General features: G+C 33.0%; 2 protein-coding genes across 2 annotated transcripts; both read left to right on the top strand.

Moving 5' to 3' along the window:
• The first annotated feature begins 2,845 nt into the window (after nucleotides 1-2,845).
• Nucleotides 2,846-5,562, top strand: LOC133174778 (multiple epidermal growth factor-like domains protein 11). Its single transcript, XM_061309874.1, has 6 exons — nucleotides 2,846-2,954; nucleotides 3,609-3,749; nucleotides 4,511-4,639; nucleotides 4,740-4,886; nucleotides 5,183-5,285; nucleotides 5,457-5,562. Exons 1-6 carry the CDS (start codon nucleotides 2,921-2,923, stop codon nucleotides 5,560-5,562), a joined length of 660 nt encoding a protein of 219 aa, XP_061165858.1. The 5' UTR covers nucleotides 2,846-2,920.
• Nucleotides 5,563-5,743: 181 nt separating this feature from the next.
• LOC133174777 (receptor-type tyrosine-protein phosphatase alpha-like) lies at nucleotides 5,744-20,782 on the top strand. The gene is made up of 16 exons (XM_061309873.1): nucleotides 5,744-5,860; nucleotides 6,096-6,183; nucleotides 6,682-6,752; nucleotides 7,654-7,690; nucleotides 7,818-7,915; nucleotides 10,883-11,011; nucleotides 11,417-11,568; nucleotides 11,949-12,084; nucleotides 15,533-15,694; nucleotides 15,957-16,050; nucleotides 17,112-17,185; nucleotides 17,300-17,398; nucleotides 17,541-17,660; nucleotides 19,572-19,723; nucleotides 19,848-19,983; nucleotides 20,612-20,782. The coding sequence occupies exons 1-16, from the start codon at nucleotides 5,744-5,746 to the stop codon at nucleotides 20,687-20,689; spliced, it is 1,743 nt and encodes a 580-aa protein (XP_061165857.1). The 3' UTR covers nucleotides 20,690-20,782.
• The last annotated feature ends 1,890 nt before the right edge of the window (nucleotides 20,783-22,672 follow it).

Raw genomic sequence — 22,672 nt, 5'->3', positions numbered from 1 at the left:
TGTTATTATCAATAACAAAAACAAAAATAGATTTGAATGAAGGCTTTCCCGAGGCCTAGCTGTTTTTTTTTTTATTTTCTTATTATAAGCAGCCATACCTTTCAGTCCCAATATTACTTCTTGATATAACATTTTTGCAAATAATAGCCTTTGTGTATTTCTTTAATATATATTTAATGGGCTATTTTTTAATTGATCTGTTAGTGATTAAAACATCCTTTCAGGAGAGAGATATCGTCCAATCAAAGACTCAACTCAAAATTGGTTTTTCACCCTCATTTTATCTCTTTGATGCTCCATTTTAGATAGCCACCTAGTATTGCCATAGCACGCTGGGTAAAATAATGTTAGATCAACAGTTCTTGTAATGATAGCGGTTTTCTGCTAACCAAGATTTAACAAGATTAATGGCATTTTTTGCTATGATAATTTTGTGTTTTGTTCGATTTTTCTGTAAAAGTTTAGTGTATAAATGATATCTTTGTCTTTCACGTAAAGCATCGGAGGGAGCCTAACTAGATCACCAAGATTACAAAAATCATATTCTGTTTTTAACATCTAACCGTTCACGGTAGCTCAGTCGGTAGAGCGCTTGCTCCGTGATCGGGAGGTCGCGAGTTCGAATCTCGGCGGCGACAGACCTAAGTCGATAAAAAAAATGGGTAGCAACTGTTCCTTCGCCATGCGCTCGGCAATTTGAAGTGAAAGTTGCGGGTCCTTCGGATGAGACCTTAAAAACCGAGGCCCCGTGACATGGCAGGCGTTGGCACGATAAAGACCCCTCACTGCTCCATGGCCCTGAGTGCCGAGTAAAGGTCAAAATTTGAAGTCCTTCACCGGTATATGGTGACGTCTCTCTCTCTATATATATAATTCTCGAATGGGACGTAAAACAACAGTCTATCAATCAATCGATCAACATCTATATTTAAAGGGTGTATATAGAAAAGCTATTTACAATTTCAAAATTGAAGCAAATATATAATTTTTAAGAAAATTACAAATTGCAGATAAAGTCTCTTTTATTATATATATATGGGTTAATTGTATCTACTTTTTAAACTTTCTTTTCAAATTTTTCTTTTTGTTTTTGCAGAATGTGATTTTGGTACATATGGCGCAAATTGTGTAAAACTGTGCAGTGGAAATTGCCTTGACAATAAAATCTGTAATAATGTTCATGGAGAATGTATGAATGGATGTAAAATAGGTTTTAAAGGAATTTTGTGCAATGAAAGTAAGTATTAAAAAATTCTATCATTCTCTGCTTCTTGTATTGAAATACTGTGCATTGTTGCCATTGCAGGTAAAAAATAGCTGCTTAACACATTCCCCTATGAAAAGCATATACTGTATGTAACCCTCTACGACTTTCGCAGCACAGTAAAGGCTGCAATAAAGAGGCGGGGCCTAATTTTTACGGGAAGTGCTTACTATGACATCACACAAAAATACATGTTCTTCAAATTACCACAAAATGAAATAATACGCTGTTTTAAACTGTTGGATAGCTCATCAATACTTACTATTGCATGTATTTTTGTCGTTGGTTAAATCCCACGCAGCAATATATAAACAGTTCACTGATCGAAATGCACTTGTCAATGTGACGTCATATCGTAAAATTTGACGCAGTTTGTATGCAGTGAGTGGCGGATCAAGTTATATTTTATACAATGAAAAATGTGTTTTGTAATTAAATAAAATATTATTTGCAGATATATAAGAGGCCATTAACTTGGATGGGATGTCTGTTTTATGATTTTATTCATATACTTCCCGTACATTCCCTAGACAAGTGAAAATGCCGTACATTTGTATGCAGATTCATTGAAGGGTAATAGAGGGGTCGTAATAAATCGATATATTGCAAGGGCATACCCTCAATGAATTGTGACAAGCTTTTACACATAAACTCAAGAGGTATGAAGATATTTGAAAAGTGCTGCGAACCTGATGAAATCTTGCAAATGAATTAATTATATCTACATTTAATGTACTTGACCAGCAAAATATTCAACATACGGTCTAACAAATGTGATTTTAGCAATTATATAGTAGAATCTATGTAGGTTCGCAGCAATTTTCACAAACTACAAAGAGTGTTGAAAATAACTATAAATTAAACTAAGATTTTTAACATGGTTATGCCCTTGCAATATTGGAATTTATATATGACCTCAATACTGCAGGTATATTTGCCACATTACGTGACAAATCTAACTAAGAAATATAAATGTCCTGAACATGCAGTTTTCAGCCACATTACATTTGTCCGATAATAGTAAAGGCCTAAAAAGAATCGCCCATCCTTATAAAGAATGTATTTTCTGTCTAAAAAAAATTCGCCTATATTTCCATTTGGCACCTTAACTGTGCTGCGTTGTCATAAACTGATGTCAAGAATATTCAAATGAATTTTGTTCACAGAGATTGGATAGACATGTATACAATCATTTTTGCATTAAAAAATGTTCTGGGAAGTACTATACGTGTATAAACCACTTAACAGCAGCCCTCGAACTATAACCCTTTTGTCGTCTCGTGAATGCTAAAGGCTATTTTTTCCCTAAAACATCCTGACCATTTTACACGTTATGTGATAGACGCATTTTTTTCTAATATGTCGTCTGGTATACTGATTTCAATTGAGAAGAGTTCTTTTTTTTGTTACATATAAGGATATTTTATTCCTAATAAACAGGTAATAAAGCCTAGTATTACATGTATTAGAAATAAAGAAAAGCAAAAATATATACTTTTTTTTATCACATTCATATTTAGTATATTTTAACATCCTTTATTTTCGTATCAAGCTTGCGAACATGGCACATTCGGACTTAACTGTTCTGACGAATGCAGCAAGCACTGTGTGAATAAATCTTGCAATTACGTAACTGGTTCCTGCAATAATGGTTGCATGCCGGGATGGAGGAATGACAAATGCAACAAAAGTAATTTAATTCATAAAATTTCCTGATCATACAGGAATAAAGAACAAGGTATGGTTTCAGTACAAATCAGGCCCTGTATTTGTCTAAAGCATGAAAATGATAATTTACATTCACGCTTTCTAAGTCGTTGAAATTTCATGCAGTAAGATCATACCGATTTTCTCATGGTATCTTTAATACTAGGTGCATTTTCCAGTATTTTCCTAAAAAAATTGCAGACGACATCAATTATTAGTGTAACTTTCTTTCAGATAATACAGACCACATGCATGAGAAATGTGATTTTTCAAAGAAATGTACTCACAATATATCAGAAAATTGAAGTGGGCGAAGGCTGTGGAGGCTTATTTCGTTCATGCCATATTTTTTTTCATTATTTATCACATTCATTTACGTTACTCATGTTTAAGCAAATTTCAAAACCTTTTGAAACCATTAAATGTTTAGGATACAAAGGCCAAAACCATACCTTCCTCTTTACATATATAATTTCCCCCCTATATGTGCTACTCATTAATATTTTAGTTATATATATTGATGATTTTCTTAATTGATTTATATTAATTTTCTTTTGGATATTTAACATTTTGAAAGAACAGTGCTATAAATTAATTGTAGTTTATTATACAAACCAGACTATTTTCATTTATCAAGAATGTAGTAATGGAACGTTTGGAAATATGTGTGAAGAGGAATGCAGTGGAAATTGTTTGAGCAATGAAACTTGTTATCATGTCGATGGTCATTGTTTGCATGGATGTCAGTCAGGATTTCAAGGCGAGAAATGTGACGCTCGTAAGTTTTTTGTTTAATCAGGACACATAGTGTTTCATTTACAAGAAATAAATGATAAAAAGTCATTTTATAATTGTAGTATTTTAAAAGTTTCATAATTATATTTTTTATTAAGCTTGTGGATATGGTACATTCGGAGTAAACTGTTCTGATGAATGCAGCAATCAATGTGTGAACAAATCATGTAATCACATAACTGGCTTCTGTGATAATGGTTGCTTGCCGGGATGGAGGAATGATAGATGCAACAAAAGTAATGAAGTCATTAAACTTAAGGATCATATAAAAACAAATTTACGTAATTTTCCCCGTTCTTAGTGTTACTTATTAATATTTTGCCAATAATTGATAAATTGCTTTTAATTAAAGAAAACATTGATTTACTCTAAAATATAATGGTAACATTTATTTCACAGCGTTGTAAATTGAATTATGTTTCTTACACAATCCGGACTATATTTTTATCCTATCAAGAATGTAGTAATGGTACGTTTGGTATTATGTGTAAAAACAAGTGCAGTGGAAATTGTTTGAGCAATGAAACTTGTTATCATGTGAATGGCCATTGTATGAAGGGATGCAAATCGGGATTTCAAGGCGAGAAATGTGACGCCCGTAAGTTTTGTGTTCAATCAGGACACATTGCTTAGATATGACTAATTTTATATTTAAATTTTGGCTTTCTTTCATGATATATTCTAATCATTGCCTCTACGTGTATTGATTGGCGGATTTATTGTTTTTTTTTTTTTAATTTCTAGCTTGTGACTTGGGACACTTCGGCAAAAATTGCTCGCAGATTTGTTCTGTAAATTGCTATGATAAGTGTGATAATATTAATGGACAATGCAAATGTAAAAGAGGATGGATGGGGAGAAATTGTTCCGAAGGTATATTGCATAAACATTTCTGTATTAATCAAATAGCAACTTCATTTATAATTGTTCATTTGTTAAGATGCATGTTATGTAGTCGGTGGTTCATTTATAGTGTGCTCCTCTGGATATTATGGTGTTAATTGTGAAGAACGCTGCAGTGTGAACTGTCTGAGGAACGAATCGTGTAACGTAAAAAATGGAAGTTGTCCGAGTGGTTGTCAAGAGGATTATGAGGGTGATACGTGTCAGCGATTAAAAGGTATATTTTCTTATTATTTCATTAATACTTTAAATGTTATATCGGAAAATTTTCTTCACACCTGCATTGAAAGTTTAAGCCCATGGTATTTACAATGCGAGTACTGTACTACATAAGGTTTACATAAATTTTGCGCAAAATATATTCGTATGCATAAAATGAAAATAAAGAAAAATATATCTATCAATTATAATCCGTCCTAACCTGAGTTAGGAATTAAATTTACTTACCTTGGTTCAACTATATATTTTTGTCATGCATTATATACCTGGTACATAAGAAAAAATATGTTATAGGACCTGCATTAAACACATCTGAGAAAAATAAAGAAAATGTTATATATGGTGTGGTCAGTGGTGTTGTATTAGTAATTGTCTTAGTCGTCGTGATATTCATATGGTTAGTATTTCTTAAAATGTAATTTAATATACACTATATTGAATTATTTTATAATACCTGTAAATAAAGATTTGAGAATGAATGTTTTATTGTTTTCTTCCATAATAATCGTCATAGTAATTGAAAAGAAATATCCATTAAAATGGTTTTTGTTATCTGTTACTGAAAAAGGAGACGAAGAACGAGTCCCGCATCAAAAGGAACCGACGGAAGTCAACAAAGTTTTGAATTTGTTTTACACAGCACTAAAGAAGATAAACTAACAAATGGTGTGTAAATCTGAATGTTTTGTTTTAGAAAGATACTTCCGGCTCACATTTTTTTCGGCATATTTAGGTGTAAATTATTCGATTTAATGAAATGGAAATGAGGAGGAGGATGGTGTAATTATTTTATTGATCAGATGTGATTGTTCATATTGAATAGATGGTGAGGATTTTCATTCATACAAAAATGAAATGCTCCAAAACAATAGCCTCAACGCAAAACAAGGACGTATTCATCTAAAAGACCTCTGCACAACAATAAAAATCTTGTCAGATCAGGAAAATACGGGATTTAAAGAAGAGTACAAGGTATAGAAGCCAATGAAGATTTAATTATATTTATTTAATTTTAAGTTTAAATAGATAGATTCTACTTAAGCAGAAAGTATATTAATTCACCGTGAATATTTTGAAAATGAATCCAATATGTTTAAAAAGTTTTCTTTCATTCTTAATATGTCATTGGCATTGGTTATTTTGACTATTATTTATCAGGTGATGTATTCAATTAGCAACTTTTAATTGTTTTGAACTTTTTATTAAGGAGATTCCTAATGGCGAGTTACATCCATGTGAAGTTGGTAAAAGAGAAGAAAACAAAGTAAAAAACAGATATACTACAACATTTCCATGTAAGATATTAATCATTACAATAGATACACTACAACATTTCCCTGTAAGACATTAACTTTTGCAACAGATACACTACAACACTTCCCTGTAAGACATTAACTATTACAACAGATACACTACAATATTTCCCTGTAAGATATTTATCAATACAACAAACTGATATCATTATCATTTTTATTATTTTGGAGACCATATCGTTCACAACAAATTTGGTTATGATATTTCGGCTACATGTAATAACACTTCAAAGGGATAGTTCAAAGGATTTCCGAAGTGATAATTATCATTTTATGAATGATTTGTTAATTTATGTACTCCTATAATCACAGGGTTTTCTTTATTTGAAAAATAATTTGCAATATCAAAATGGCAAAAATTAATTAGTTATTTTTTAATTAAAATGCAAGCCTTTTTTCACGAAAATGTAGGTAAAACTGGAAATTAAAACATGAATTACAGAAATGTTGCTTACTTGTTGATATTTCATTCATTTCTAGATGATCATACTCGTGTTACTCTACAAGAATCGAACAAGAACGATGGTTATATCAACGCTAACTACATTAGGGTATATTAATTATTTTTTGAGCATACTCTTCTAAGTGCCAAGCAAAAAAGAAGTCGATGGGATAATTGACTATACACATGATGTATAGCCATCATTGAAGATGATTTGAAGAAAAACAATTGCAAATAAAATTCCTATTAAACTTTTCTGGGTCTAAGGTCTGAGCACACGTTGCTTGAGTATCTGTTTTGTATTTCTTCGTAATATACAACAAATTAATCAGAATTATCTTTATCTTGTGATTTATAACTGATTTTAAAATTTCTAAATGAATAAAGACACCAAAAATTTGTGATGTTGCCAATGCTAATAAGATATTTTCTCGACAGGACTATGGTTAAATACATGTAGATGACGAGTAAATATTTTAAAAGAAATTTTGTTACTTCATAGCCACTAACTCTTTTTTCATTTTCTAAGAAACGAATATAAATTGTATCAAGCATTTTAACCTTGAATATTATTTAATCAGAAAAAAAATTCCATTGATTGGACAAAAGGCAATGTCTTTAATACTTTTCCCTATGATGTGTATCCATGATGCTTACGCTAATTTTGTCTCTAAAACTTTTATATTTTCCATAATTGCCTTCATTACATGTATTTGCCTTTTGGGTAGAAAACGTTTTGGCATCATGACTGTCCTTAGTCAATACCTTCTGATCTATACCAAAAATAATTTTACATTCGGGTTTTATTGTTTTAATATATGAACTCTGTACTATTAGTTCTCATACTTTACTTCTTCATTCCTTGATTCACTCATTCAAATAGGCTTCATAAATATGAACTTTTTTACATACCAATATATCTAACTTTTTTTTGCTTTTTATCTCAGTAGAATTTGTGAAACTCTGATATCAAGTATATTAATAGTTTATTGTCAATGCTTTACAAATAGGATCTTTCTGGAGAAAAGAGATATATTGCAACTCAAGGTAAGCTAAATTTAACGTACATGTATATGTGTTTGAAAATCATTCCTTACAATATAATATTTCTGTTTTGCAATTTAAAGAATAATATCTTTAATTCTCCGTATATTTATACCATCCTCTTTACCAGGTCCAAAAAAGAAAACAATTGCTGAATTTTGGGAAATGGTGTGGCAAGAGACAGTTACAACAATTGTTTGCTTGACAAATCTTAAAGAAGGGACAAGGGTTAGTAATGCATGTGATCGATTTATTTTGGATATGGTTTTTTAATGTTAATTTCATTCCTTTGGGTAGTAGTCAAGTCCTTAATGGGAAATGACCCAAAGCGCACCCCGGGTTCGCTTTCTGGGTTCGTTCCGGGTTCGCTTGGGGTTCGCTATAGCTGACCCCGAGCGAACCCGGAGCGCACCCCGACCGAACCCGCAGCGGACCCAGAGCGAACCCAGAAAGCGAATCTCAAATGTTTCAAATCATCAGAGAAACCATGCAAAATGATACGATAACATACCATTCTTATATAATAGAAATATATAAAATCGTAAGAAAGAATTCCTAGTATGTTGAAATCTAGTATTACTATGCATATATATTGCGCATTTTCCACAAGAGAGAGATGCAAGTTAATCAATTATGATGAATTATCTATCATAAACCCCCTCCCCCCTTTCCAGTTTTAATGAAGAAAATTGTTTAATCGTCAGAAAGAATACTAGTAACTATATCTATAATGGTATCAATTCAGACACTGGATTAATTCTATCTATCACAGAATTTTGCTTGGGCCGAGGTGTCAATTATTTTGGGCCGACCTGTCAGGGCCGAGGTGTCAAACGTGTCGGGCCGAGGTGTCGTTGGGCCGAGATGTCTGTCTACCTTATTTACAAGTAGTTTCAAAATATCCATGTCTAAATATTTTCTTTTTCTTTCAGTTTTCCAAAGTCGATGAATTGCAGCAATAATTTATATTTTTAATCTAAAGTATCTCTTAAATAAATTTAGCCTATTTTCATTTTAAAAATATCCACTCCTAAATATTTTTAACTATTTTGCGTACAAAAATCGTGCATTTGCGTTAACAATCGTGAATGATCATGTACATTGTAACCTGACGAATCGTGTGCCTGAAGGATCGTTCGTGTAACAGGTTTAATCGTGCGTTAATCATGCGGAATCGTTCATGTAACGTGATAGTTCCTATATGTTGTCAACAATAACGTTGCAGCCACTGTACATGCACATGTATCGATCGCCTCAAAAATAACAATGATCGATTTCACTACTGTATTTGGAATATACAAGGGGTGGGGCCTATTGGCGGCAAGATTAAAGCGGGGTCTGCTTCACGCATGAGTGCGCAAAGCGAACCCAGAAAGCGAACGCCGGGTTCGCTCTAGCGGACCCGGAGCTGACCCCGAGCGAACCCAAGCGCACCCAAGGCGAACCCAGAGCGAACCCAAAATTTCTGAAAGCGGACCCGTAGCGGACACCGAGAGAACCTAGAAAGCGAACCCGGGGTGCGCTTTGGATTCGCTCTGGTGTTAGGTTGTGTCTGGTCGGTACTATATATATATATATATATATATATACAATTTTAAAAAATGAAACACGAAAACGTTTAGTAAAGCTTTGCTAAACGTTTTCGTGTTTCATTTTTTAAAATTGTACCTATAATTTACCGAGCACTGTGGATTTATATTTATATTTCAATATATATATATATATATATATATATATATATATATATATATATATATATATATATATATATATATATATATATATATATATATATATATCAGTATTTTCCATCTAGTACCGATTCGGAAGTACTTTGCTACTGGGCTGTAGAGACCCTCGGGGACTAACAGTCCACAAGCAGAGGCCTCGACCCAGGGCTCATAATGTAAATCAAATACTAACAGTCCACCAGCAGAGGTTAGTTAGAAAAAAAGGAAAATATTGCATAAGTTTCTTCCATGTATTTATTTTCCCTGGGTATTCTCATTGGTTAATTTAGCTTTTTTTAAGTTTCGAGATCAAAACATTTCTTTGTGTAACTTCTTTATTTAAAAAAATATTCAAAGAACAATTCTACTTTATCGCGTTAGGGCATTTAAGAAAATGTTGTACAATAAACTTTATCAAATATTTCATCTTTATAGATCTGTGTCAACATAGAACACCTGGAATCGTTTGAATCAAGTTTTTCAAATCGGCCTGGTTGTGCTATTTCTCAGTTATTTAATATGTTGAAGTCCTGTGTATCAGATGTTAAATAACATTGAAGAATATCTTAAAGTGAAATCGTTATATCAGTTCTTTTTGTTGTTTTATTGCCCTTAATAAAAGGGCCCTTTGCGGTGAGCTTCTGGTACTGGAGGATTGAAAACCAGTCTAGGTAATGGGAAATATCACTTCATAACGTATCAGTTCAAAGTGCGACAGTGAACCTGAGAGGACCTTGTACTATATATGAAAGAAGGAAAAATATTATTGATGAAAGATTTTAAATGACATTGAAAAATATCTTAAAGCCAAACCGTTATATCAATTCATTTTGTTGTTTTATTCACCCTTATAAAAAGTTCCTTTGCGGTGAGCATCTGGTATCCGTCTAAGTATTGGAAAATATTAATTCATTACGTATCAGTTCAAGGTACGACAGTGAATCAGAGAGAACCTTGTACTATACATGAAAGAAGGAAATTTTTTTGATAAATATTGAGGTACCGAACAGTTATCAAGCTCAAAAGTCCACTGAACAATACAAAGCAGGAGCAGAGCAAACACGGAGCTCTAGAAACATCAGAGGTGGGATCAAGTGTCATGGAGGAGTGAGTATCCCCTGCCTACCGGTCACACCCACTTTGTGCTCTTTGTCATGATCGGAAAAAAAAAGAAATGATCCCTGTATAAATTAGAATGAAAGACCTCAGTCAGCATTCGACTTAAAGTTAGATTGTAATTGCTGACAAATCATTGTATCGACCATAAAACTTGCAAATTGATTTAATTTTAATAATCTTATTTTTTATAATCTTGACCTTAACCTATCTGAAATATAAACGAAGCTTAATTACCCGTGGATTATTTTCGTCATGTTAGGTATTGACACACTCAAAATAATTATTTTCATCAAATCACTAACTGGACCATGGTTGTGTATTGACGGAACTTCCTTTCTCATCTTAGGAAAAATGTAGACAATACTGGCCAAACAACAGTGCAAAAATCCAACACGGACACTTTGCAATTCGAAACAATGAAGAAAAGAACTATGCAAATTATGTTACGAGGAATTTTCATGTGCAGAATATTGATGTAAGTCACCAGGTATGATATTATACTGATGTGTCATTCTTTTACCTATCAAGAAATTAAGCGTAAACGTTGGCTGTAATTAAAACTTGATTCGCTTTCCATTTTTCTAAAATTTATGATACAATTATTAATATGAAATCATGTCTTTGAAAAAATTTAGGAGTACACAAATGATAGTACTGATATATTGATCCCGCTTAATGAAGTGCATTTACAAATTTTGAAATTCCAGTTATATATGTAGCTTAAAAGTGGAGCTTTTAACAAATCTATTAAACTAAACGCAACTGAAGCAAGCTTACCTATTAAGCCTTATTTTTGTCCTGTCATTATTTTTTTTACTTTATCTCGCACTCTCTGTCTCTCACTGAATCTCTCTTTTCTCTATCTCTCGTTTGCATACAGAGAAAAGAAGAGCGAGACGTGCGGATGTTTCACTATACCCAGTGGACAGATCATGGTGTCCCTGAAGCTTTGAACCTTGTCATGTTCCACCGACATTTCCTGAGATCACTTTCAGGAAATTCCCTCCAACACAAAATTGTAGTACACTGCAGGTTAGAGAAAAATTCTCAAAAGAATGGCAAATCAAGTTGCAGAAAACATTAAGCATCGTCGAGATGCATACATGTATATATTTACCAGAAAAATTGAGATTGACATTTTACTTTCAATTAAAGAGGTCAATATAAACTGGAAAAAACTTGTGTCCAATCCAATTAATTATGTATCAATAAAATATTTTGAAATCATATTATTAGCAATAATACTTGAATACACTCTATCAAGTATCATATCTCCATTTGAAAAATTACAAAGTAATATTACATTTAGTTCACGCAATAAAATAGTATGAACCTTCTTGTTCTATTTTACAAAGCATTTCAGTTGCGTCTTTTTCTTGCCTCCGTTTAGCTGTTTCTCTCTTTTATTTTAGTGCTGGGATTGGGAGAACGGGTACCTTCATAGCTCTGGACGCCCTTTACCGGGACGGCTTGAGTTCAGGGTCTGTAAATGTGAAGGAATTCGTAACACAAATGCGCCATGACAGAATGAACATGATACAAGGGGAGGTACTCATTTATCTCAGAACATTTTATATAAACTGTATTCTAAAGAAAAAATAACACCATATCTTTACCATAAAATACGATTCTAACTGTCTGTTTGTCCATAGACATTTTTTCAAAAAGCTCCTACAGTTTTGGTCCGATAATTTTAAGACTCGGTACACAAGTAGTCTATACTAAAAACATATTTCTATTTATCTATTGATTTCGACTGATTGCTTTGACATGGTTACTAAAAAAAATTGTATGAAATTCATTCAAAACGCTACCTCTCCCACAGCCTTGGTCCGATTTCAAAAAGGCTTGGCACACAAGCAGATTATACCAAGATATACTGAAAGGAAATATTTTTCCAGTTATCCTATCTAACATTTAAAATCATCTTTAATCAAAATGTAACCAAAATCTCATTTGATTTTCCCCAATAATTCATGAGTTATTGAAACTCATATGACGGTACCCCCCAAAAGTGAAAAATGAAAATTCTCATTATCTCACATGTCTCCCTCGCGCATCTGTCACAGCCTTGATTCTCCTATGCATGGAGTTTATCAGTGTGTTTATCCTTCTAATAGTTATATTAATCAACCCTTCCGAAAAGGCAGCCCTTCGTTGATTGAGACCAGCCTGGACATTTTAAACCCTACCGTCCACGTTGTCCCATAGACGTTTGATGCGAAAAGGATGGACTTGACAGAGACCAGTGAAGTGGATAAATGTCATTGTTTGCGAGAAAATTTTGACAAGCCCTGGCAGCATTGGGAGGGGTTTAACATGCCCAAAAATATAGGCAAATACGCACGCATGTGCGAGTTAGAGGAACACTTACATAAAGTTGACGAGCTCTCAAACCAAAATCGTGCTATCGATTTCCTTCAGTTTTGGGGTGAATGTAACGATTATGATAGCCTGCTGTATTAATAGCAGTTTTAGGGTAATGCGATGGTGATTATACAGGTGGCAGGATGAATAGTCCGATCTTGACGTGGCGCTGTTACGCAACAACGTCATCGTCAAGGTTGGTTGGAAATCTTTCTACGCCCTCTCTGAGGACGGGTAAGACTTTCTATTGTGGAAAAATTCACAACAAACTGCACAGAAACCTGTCGTTGCCTTTGTCCTCACTTAGGCAATGCAATAGCCAGACCCCATGGTACTTCCGTCAACCGTACCTTGATTTCGAGCAGGGATGGGGTATTCGTAATCGAGTAATCGTAATCGATTGTAATGATTACTTTTTTTCAAGTAATCGACAGTAATCTGTAATCAAAGAGATTTTCGATTACTTGTAATCGTAATTTAATCGATTACAGCTAAAATTTTCAATGTAATTATAATTACTTTTTCGATTACTTTCGATTATTTTATACATAAATGGATGTTATTTTGGAAAATTATTTCCAGTCAGTCACACATAAATATCCCACCTAGTGTAAAGTTTGGATTTCCTAGCTTTTTTTTAGCTGTCCGTAAGAGAGGGAGTAAGTGTCACTGGGTTTGCTTATCTTGGCTAATTAATCGACTGAGACATCCCTGATTTGCAGATAATGAAGTGTGAACTGTGAACTACCTGGTGTTTAACCTTCATTCCATTGAAGACAAACAATATTATTAAAACAGTTAATAGCTCTCAAAACACTTATTTCAATACAGAATGAAATTGTGCTATTAGTTTAATTACTTAAAGACAAATTCAATTTACATGTTTATTACTAAGAGTTCTAATTTACTTATTTTTTTTTAAATACACGTACAGGAATGTTTAATGTGTAGTGTCAACATACGGGCAGCCCAAATACTTCTAATGAAGTAATTCACAATAAAATATTAAATAATATTTGCAACAAGTCAATAAATATGGAGGTTCAGATCCAAGGTTGAAAGGAATAATTAATTCCTTGGCATATTTCATTGTAGGAATCATGTCTCCACTTTCCCTGGTAGAGAATCCCTCATTTGGGCATTTAGTGAGAATGTTAGCCAGAATAAAACCTTATAAGAATCTGCACTGAAACTGCAGGAACACATTCAAACTTCAGTAGATAACATCAACATTTACCATTTAAATATTGCTTTGATATTTGAAGGGATAAAAACTTGGAAGTAATCGATTATTAATCGATTACATCTTCCAAAGTAATCGATTACAGGACAAAAATGAGTGTAATCGATTAATAATCGATTACACAAATTCCTCTAAGTAATCGATTATTAATCGATTACATTTTTGAGTAATCGTGCCCATCCCTGATTTCGAGAAATGGAAATCGACTGTTAATATCGAAAAACGATGTGTATAACTTAAGTGCAGCAAATGGTACTACGAGATGTATTGAAAAACATGTTGTCATCGATATGCACGTGTATTCGGCTTTCTACCACTTTCCTTATGTGACGTCATACATTTCACGGTTGAGTAGTTCTGACCACTGATTTTAATGCACAGTAACCAAGATATCCCTCTGACCAATTTTCATAATTTTCGGTTATACAATCAAAAAAATTTCGCATATTATATTACCCTGCGTTTCCTTTTCCTTTCAGGATATATAATTCTTTTTTAATCGTTTTTGTTTTATTTTGATGAACGACGTTGCCATGGTTAATTAAAATAGATTTTTTGCGAAAATCATTGAGAACGCTACTCCTCCAACAGTTTTTGGTTTGATTTCATTAAAACTTCATACACAAGTAGACTATAATAAAATACTTTATTCTGTGTTTTTGTTTTTCATTTTGACAAAAGGTGTTGCCATGGCTAATGAAAATTAAAAATTCTGTGAAATCTATTCAAAACCCACTCCTCTTACATTTTTTCCGATTTCATTGAAACTTAGTACACAAGTAGACTACACTAATATACAATGTATATACTTCTCTGTGTTGGTTTTTGATTTTATGAAAGGATGACTAAATATAGAAAATTGAGTGAAATTCTTACAAAACACTTCTCCTACTACAGTTTGGTCTGATTTCAATATATGACTTAGTATGTAAGTAGATTAATCTAAGATATATGGTTCTGTTGATTTTTTTTTTAAATTTAGATAAAAACTTTTGCAATATTTTAAATAAAAAGGATAATTTTGCAGTTCGTTTAAAACATTACTCCTACTATGTTTTTTATTCTTATTTTAATTAAAGTTGGTACATAAGTAAACCTAACCAAGGATCATAATTCTTATTAATGGATTTTACCATTGCTGCAAAGTTTTCAGTCTAGATACTGTTTGTTTTTTTTCTTTCTTTATAAAAGAACAAACCAGTAGAGCTACAATACCGTAATAGACTTCTGGTTTAAGTTTCAAACATATGAGGAATGAACATTATGTATGTTACCCGCTTTTAATGGTAAACATGCGTTTGAAACATATTTTTGAAACCATCTTTTGCAAATTTAGCTGTGTATATAATGAAACAAGTACTAATGCTATTATTCCTTTTTTTGAAGGATCAATATAAAATGGTCTATGCTGCTTTGTATGAATCATTCAGAGGAGATCTACACCCTGTTGATGCTGAAACCTTCCTTTCACAGTATCAAAACTCCTCTTGTTACGTCAATCTAGGAGAGGTAGCTAATAAGAAATCACCAGTAGAAGATCAGTTCAAGGTGAATATTTTAGTTTTACTGATTGGACAAATGGAACCCAGGAGGAGTCTTGAAAAACATGCATCTAGATGCGCCTTTTTTCAATTAATTATTTGTAGAACAGCATTATGTAACACTTACTCTTTGTATCACAATATGAAACAAGCTATGAATGCATAGATATATCAACTAGTAAATATAGAAAAAATATGTTCTTCAAGAATATACTGAAATATGATAAGTCGAATCATATGATTTTCTTGTGATTTTCTTTCTTTACCAGGAGCTTAAATCTCTGAATCCATACCACACTGTAAATAACAGCGTGTCTGGACATGCAAATTTTGGTGCTAATTTTACTGAGGAAGATTTACCAAGTATGATAATGTATTTAGATGCAGTCAGTTAGTTTGCTTTATGTTGTACCTCAACAAAATTAATATAAAAGATTTAATACACAATTCTTGTTATAAATTGATTGATTATTAAATTGATTCTTAAACATTGAGAAATATCTGATAGATTGTAATGTATTTTATTTTCTTTTTTCATTACTTTTTGGTGTATCTCTTTTTTTGTCAGGCAGTTCTAAATTTCTAAAATGAATGTTTCTTCAATGATTTCCAAACTCAAGCTATTCTGAATCTTTGTTCTATCTTTCTCTCCTCCACCCCTGAAATAAGAAGAAAATAAAGTTCTTTAATCCCTTGTGTTCAATTTCTCATACAGTGGAATCACCAACATTCGCGAGGGAACTATTTTCTTAAATTTTACAGGTTCGTGGGGAATTTATTTCGTTTATTCACTCATATCTACAAAAGGAAATATGATATTGAAACCCTAGTATATTTATTCATGGAGGATGTTAATTCGTGGATGAGAGGTACCCACGAATTCGACGAAAATTGAGTCACCAAGAAATCTAATGATTGCACAGTATCTGAAGTCGTGGTCACTGGGCTTTGCATTGTAGAATTATATCCTAATGAAACCTTTATTTTAATAATAGATGGCAAGACTCTAAATTATAAATATCCTTTTTAAGGAGGTGTGGTAATTTCAGCAAAAGGCAAATGTCAATGATAAACAAATGATTTCTTGCATGTGGAAAACATGTCCGTTCAATGAATTCCAAACTTTTGATACAAATGAATTCAAATGGATTATGATGTTGCACCTGACCAAAAGATCTGCAATATTCTGTAAAAAGTTTACAAAGTTTATGTAAAAAAATGGATTATCATGCTTTTAGCCATGTAACGGTTATTTGTTTTTATCTAATATCAAACTACATGTAAAGGGTAATTGTGAAAGATATGCTTTTAAGAGTTTCAATTCTGTTTTGAAAGGTCAGATTTCTAACTTAGTATTTATATTTGTGTGCATGAATAGAAGCCAACTATACATTATAAAGTAATTTAATATTCGTTTAATTTAGACCAGAAATATAAATGCTATGTGCTCTCCGACGATGACAAAGAAGTGCATTATAATAATGCTGTTATCTTGCAGGTTAGTAAGACAAAATACCTCTTTCAACTATAAATCAATATATTCTTCCAATAAAAGAGCTGACATTTTTGACCTTATATCATGCAAAGATTCTTGATTTTCTTTTCTTTACAGAGTTTTACTAAACCTGACGGAATTATAAGTGCCCAGTATCCAAATGAGAATCAGTGTGAAGATTTCCTTTACCTAGTACGAAAGAGTGGAGCTGGAACGGTAGTTTTTCTCGGGCAACTTTCGGACGTATCATCGGTATGAGTCTTGGTTGATATTTGAAAATTAAAAAAAAAAAAAAAAAAAAAAACTACACAAAAATGTGTCAGATTCAGTTCTTAATATCCCATTCTATTTATTTTAGTCGAAATGTTGGTTTCCATCTAAAAATGATACAAAGGTTGTGGGAGATTTCACAGTAAAAATGAGAATCTGTACTCCCTCCGACTGTGTTACGAAAACAAACATCATTATTCAGAAAAAGGTACAGTGTACTTGGCATCAAATCTCTCTGTCTCTCTTTCTCTGCCTCTCTCTCTCTCTCTCTCTCTCTCTACATTGATGTCTGTTGATTTCTTTAAATTCATACCAGGACGACCGTTTATTGATTTTAAGCTCACCTGAGCCGAAGGCTCAAGTGAGCTTTTCTGATCAAAGAGTGTCCGGCATCTGTAAACTTTTCACATTTTCGACTTCTTCTGGAGAACCACTGGACCAATTTCAACCAAACTTGCCACAAAGCATCCTTGGGTGAAGGGGATTTAGGTTTGTTCACAGGATGTGCCACGCTTTATTAGTTATCTTTATATAGAAGTATCCTCAGGTAGTGTAGATTCACGATTGTTCAATTCATGACCCCTGGGGGTAGGACGGGGCAACAATGGTCGGTCAAAGTTTTACATAGGAATGTATAGGTGTAATGGTTAAGAACGATTTGAGTAAAACGCAAGACTTTATATAGTGGAATGACCTGACAACCCTTGGAATGGACTAGCGAAAGGGTATATAAGGCAAAGCTTTTGGAAAGTCAGGCATTCAGAATATAGATGAAGATGTTGGATGTTGAATCAACACTAGAGATTAAGGTATTCTATTCCTAAAAGCAACAGATTCAATGAACTTGAATACATAACAGATATGTAGGTGCATGTTGAATACTCAGTATATTTAGACGTAATTCCCATTTATTACTATAAGCATGTAAGGGTGGGATGTGGGATGTGTCCTAATATATGACCTAGAATTTTGGTAAGAGTTGTCTCCCTCTGTTTTTAATTGATAAAAAAAATCAATTTAGAAAACTTATCTGGTAAAAAAAAAATCGTTTTCAATCGTCATTCTATTTCTAATGTGTTTAAATGCATCTTTCCAACACAGTATTTATTGATATTCTTATTATTTGAATTTTTATTTTAGACTTCAATGCAATCTTTAATTAATTACTTCAATCTTAGTTAATTTTTGAAACTTTCTATTGGTAAATCTTTTTCTACTATAAAATGTTTTAAATCAATATCAGAGTATTATTTATGTGATGGACATTTAAGGATAGAGGATGGAAAACCTTAAGGGTTAAAGCAAAATAAAAGTATAAAAGTTGTAAACACAAGTGGCAAGTATCCTAGGGATTTGTTTAGTTCTGTGTAGTAAATCTGAAGAAGATTGAGACATCTGGTTCTTATCTAACAAAGGGAACCTAAGGGAAAAACATGGTGTAAGTAGTACCTTATATCTCAGACTGAGCTGTCTTAATAATTATTCCAATCAATAACTCAGACAGTGTAAAAGGAAAACCGATATATCCCTTGTAAGAATCTGATCATACATGTTACCTAGGAAATATCTTTACAATCTTCTTCTCTAGAACAACTAAGCCATTATTATTCATTATTAGTCTTATTTATACAGAAGCAACCTCAGGTATTGTAGAATTAAGTTTGTTCATATTATGACCCCCGGGGTAGGGAGGGGGGCACAACAGAGGGTCAAATTTTTACATAAGAATATAAAGAAATCATCTTGAAAAAATTTTCTGCTCTAGATCAGCAAAGCCATGATTAGTCTTATTATAATAGAAGCATCCTCAGGTAGTGTAGATTCAAATTTGTTCAAATTTAGGGTGGGGAGGGTGGAGCCACAGTGAGCGATCAGAGTTTTGCAAAGGAATATATAAGGGAAAAAATCTTTAAAATTCTTTTGTTTAAGAACAGGAAAACCATGAGTAGTAATATTGACATTGGAGCATCATGAGGTAGTGTAAATTAAAATTTAACCCCCCCCCCTCCACCCACCTGATGCCCTCTGGTTCAATGCTGAACTGATTTTTGCTTCTTTTTAACCAATGTGCTCAGGTAAGCGATGTGGCCCATGGGCCTCTTGTTACATATTATGATAGGGCTTCAAAGACGTAGCTGTTTCTGTTCTGGAATGTAACTTTTGGAGGGAGGATACCGTGGTTGCTGATTGTCGAAAGGTTCTTAATGTGATTACAGAAACCCGACTTATAGAGTCTACCCGTCCTGACAGTAGAACGCTAGTTTTGTCAAGGTAAGTGCTTAATAACGTTTAAAAAAATCCTTGTTTCATGAAACAAATAAAGCTTTTTATGGATCATTCAAAACAGAATGTTCAAATAAGTTTTATTTTAAAGTACAAATTATTTTAATTGCAGTGACGGTGCAAAACGGTGTGGTCCATTTTGTGTTGCTTACAATGCAATTGAGCAACTAATTCTTGACAAAGAGGTTGATATCTTCACAACAACGCGATTGATACAAATTCGTAGGCCAGATATGATATCAACTATTGTAAGTGTAATCGCGGATATAAGAAAGGCATATACGTATTTATTTATATGTATAATTTTTCTCTTTGTTTTTTTATAATATTTCTGACCCCAACCTCCTCTGTCCCCAATATAGTAATCCTGGATCCGCATTTAGATGGTGCATATAAAAACTAAAATACATGTAATATTATAGGAAATAAACATCATTACAAACCTATAATTACGATATTTGTACATTACATTTACAAAGATTCTTTGTCTCAAAGGCTTACAAATTTCCTGCAGTTGTATATGTAGATGAATGCCTTTAATTTCTATAAGTGGATGTGTGTATTGTAGTGGTAAAATGGTGATTTTGGTGTACTTTAATCAAAAAATGTTAACTTGCAATTACGAGATCTTTTCTCGTCATAACAATATCTTCTTTCTCGCCTTAATTAAATCTTTTCTGACTCGTAATAATCGAAATAATTTTTCTCGTCATCATCACGAGATAATATTGACTTTAAATTAAAAAAAAACTATATTTTTTTCATGAGAGAATATCAGGCTGTAGTAAATATTTACCATATGGCTGCATTTTCTAAATATGTTCTATTTTTTAAGGTGTTATGATTCAATTCAATATCTCTCTTTCTTTTGTGCAGGAAGAATACCAATTCTGTCATGATCTTATAGCGGAATATCTACAGAACGATACAGTCTATGCCAACTATTCAAATTAATATGCATCTATTGCTTCTGGGGATTGAAGGAACTTTCTTTCTTTTTACGTTACCAATATATTGAATTAGACATGGTGTAGCATTGATCTTTTAATGTGCAAAAGAACTTTCAATTTTTTTTTTTGTTTAATGTCTAAATTCTGCTCGCAAGGCAATGAGCCAGATTTCACCGAAAATCTCCTTTTTAGGATATTAGTATAGTATAATTATAAAAAATATAATCTTTTATTTGGGAATATTTGGAGCTATTTGTGCATGTATATAAACGATTTATATATGCTCATCCTATGAGAAATGCATTTAAATGTCTATTCATATATTGAAATCATAAGCTTGTAAGCCCAGTTCAAATATATTACTGTGACGTCATATTGTATTTCACATTTCGTCCAGTCGGAATATCTGGATATAGCCTTTTAAACATGCCCGCTAACTCAGAGACCTGTACTCCCCAAACAGGTTTGTTAAATTTAGCCTGAGCTCACAGCTCCAAACCCACACACACCCAATAGGTCAGTTATATTAACCCAGAGACCCAAAGCTCCCCTATAAAAGTCACTAAAGGCAATACCTTTTCTGTGACCTTGCAGTTGCCAATCCGTCGATAAATGGCATAACCATTTTATGGAGTCGAAACTTGGTTCCTACCCAAAGCGACTGTGATCCGTCGACAGGGGATGCTTACTCCTCCATAGCACCTGATCCCACTTCTGATGTGTTTGGATAAGAGGTCTCAATAAACTAATAAGAGACCCACAGCTCCAACAGATCAGTTATATACATTTTTCTCACAGATCTACAGTTCCACTTAAATAGGCCTCAAGACAATAAAGGAAGAGCAGAAGTAAGTCAAAATTTCAAATATTTATTACTTAAATACTTTGATAATCAAACAAAACTTTTATCATGACTTAGCATTTGTAAATTATATTCAAGCATGTGTATTATTTTTCCACAATTATTGACAAAAAAAAAAAAATGAAATAAACTGCAAAATATTTGGCAGAATCTCTTAAGATTTTTGTATGACCTACTTTTACGTCAGACTTGTAATTGTGAAGAGTTAAGTATCCTCATTGACAACATCTTTGTAGTCTTCGGAGACCGGGTTTTCCGACATACTGTAGGAATTTCGATGGGAAGCAATGGTGCTCCTTCATTACCCGACCTCCTTTTTTATTCCATGAAGCAGAAATTAAGAAACTTCTACACGAGAAGATAACACTTGTTATGGCCTTGATATATCGACTGTGTTTTATCAATTATCAATAGTTACTTCCATTCATATGTCAACCTCAGGGTAACTCGATCTGTGGAGCGATCGCACCGTGATCGGAGGGTCTTGGGTTCAAACAATTAAGCAGTTCATTGGAATAAGTTCAATGAATCTGACCAAACCATAATATTTTTTAGGATAACCAAGATAAATATCAATGAGATCTCAACATTGTTGAACACAAGGATTTTTTTAAAGATGTTTTTCCATTTTCTTTTTTCGGGGAGGGGGGGATTAAAAATTCTTACGTAAATATGTTCTTTAAAATCAATTGATTTTTCGACCCATCCACCCACACTTTAGAAAAAAGTCAAAGGTCGTGAAAAACAAATTATTAAAATGTGGTCTAAGACTCTATTATGAATTTATGAAAAATGTGATGTCACTGTTAAGACAGAGTGCATCTGACTTTTAACCTCCCACCTTGTATCAAAAGTTTGATTGTATGTATTAATTCATTGTATATTGTTTTTATTCGAGAATTCTTCACTCATATAGAGACGTCACCATATACCGGTGAGGGGCTTCAAATTCAGACCTACACTCGGCACTCAGTGCCATTGACCTGTAAGAGTTTTTTGTCGTGCCAACGCCTACCGTGACAAGGGACCTCAGTTTTTAAGGTCTCATCCGAAAGACCCATGACTTCACTTCTAATTGCGGGTGCTTGGCGAAGGAACAGTCACTAACCTATGTAAACGTCTTAG

The sequence above is a fragment of the Saccostrea echinata genome, unplaced genomic scaffold (assembly GCF_033153115.1).
Source record: "Saccostrea echinata isolate AGI-Se365-2 ecotype Australia unplaced genomic scaffold, CSIRO_AGI_Sech_v1 ptg000059l, whole genome shotgun sequence".
Classification (NCBI taxonomy): domain Eukaryota; kingdom Metazoa; phylum Mollusca; class Bivalvia; order Ostreida; family Ostreidae; genus Saccostrea; species Saccostrea echinata.
The sequence above is the reverse complement of the archived record's forward strand: the minus strand, read 5'-3'. Positions and strand labels throughout refer to the sequence as shown.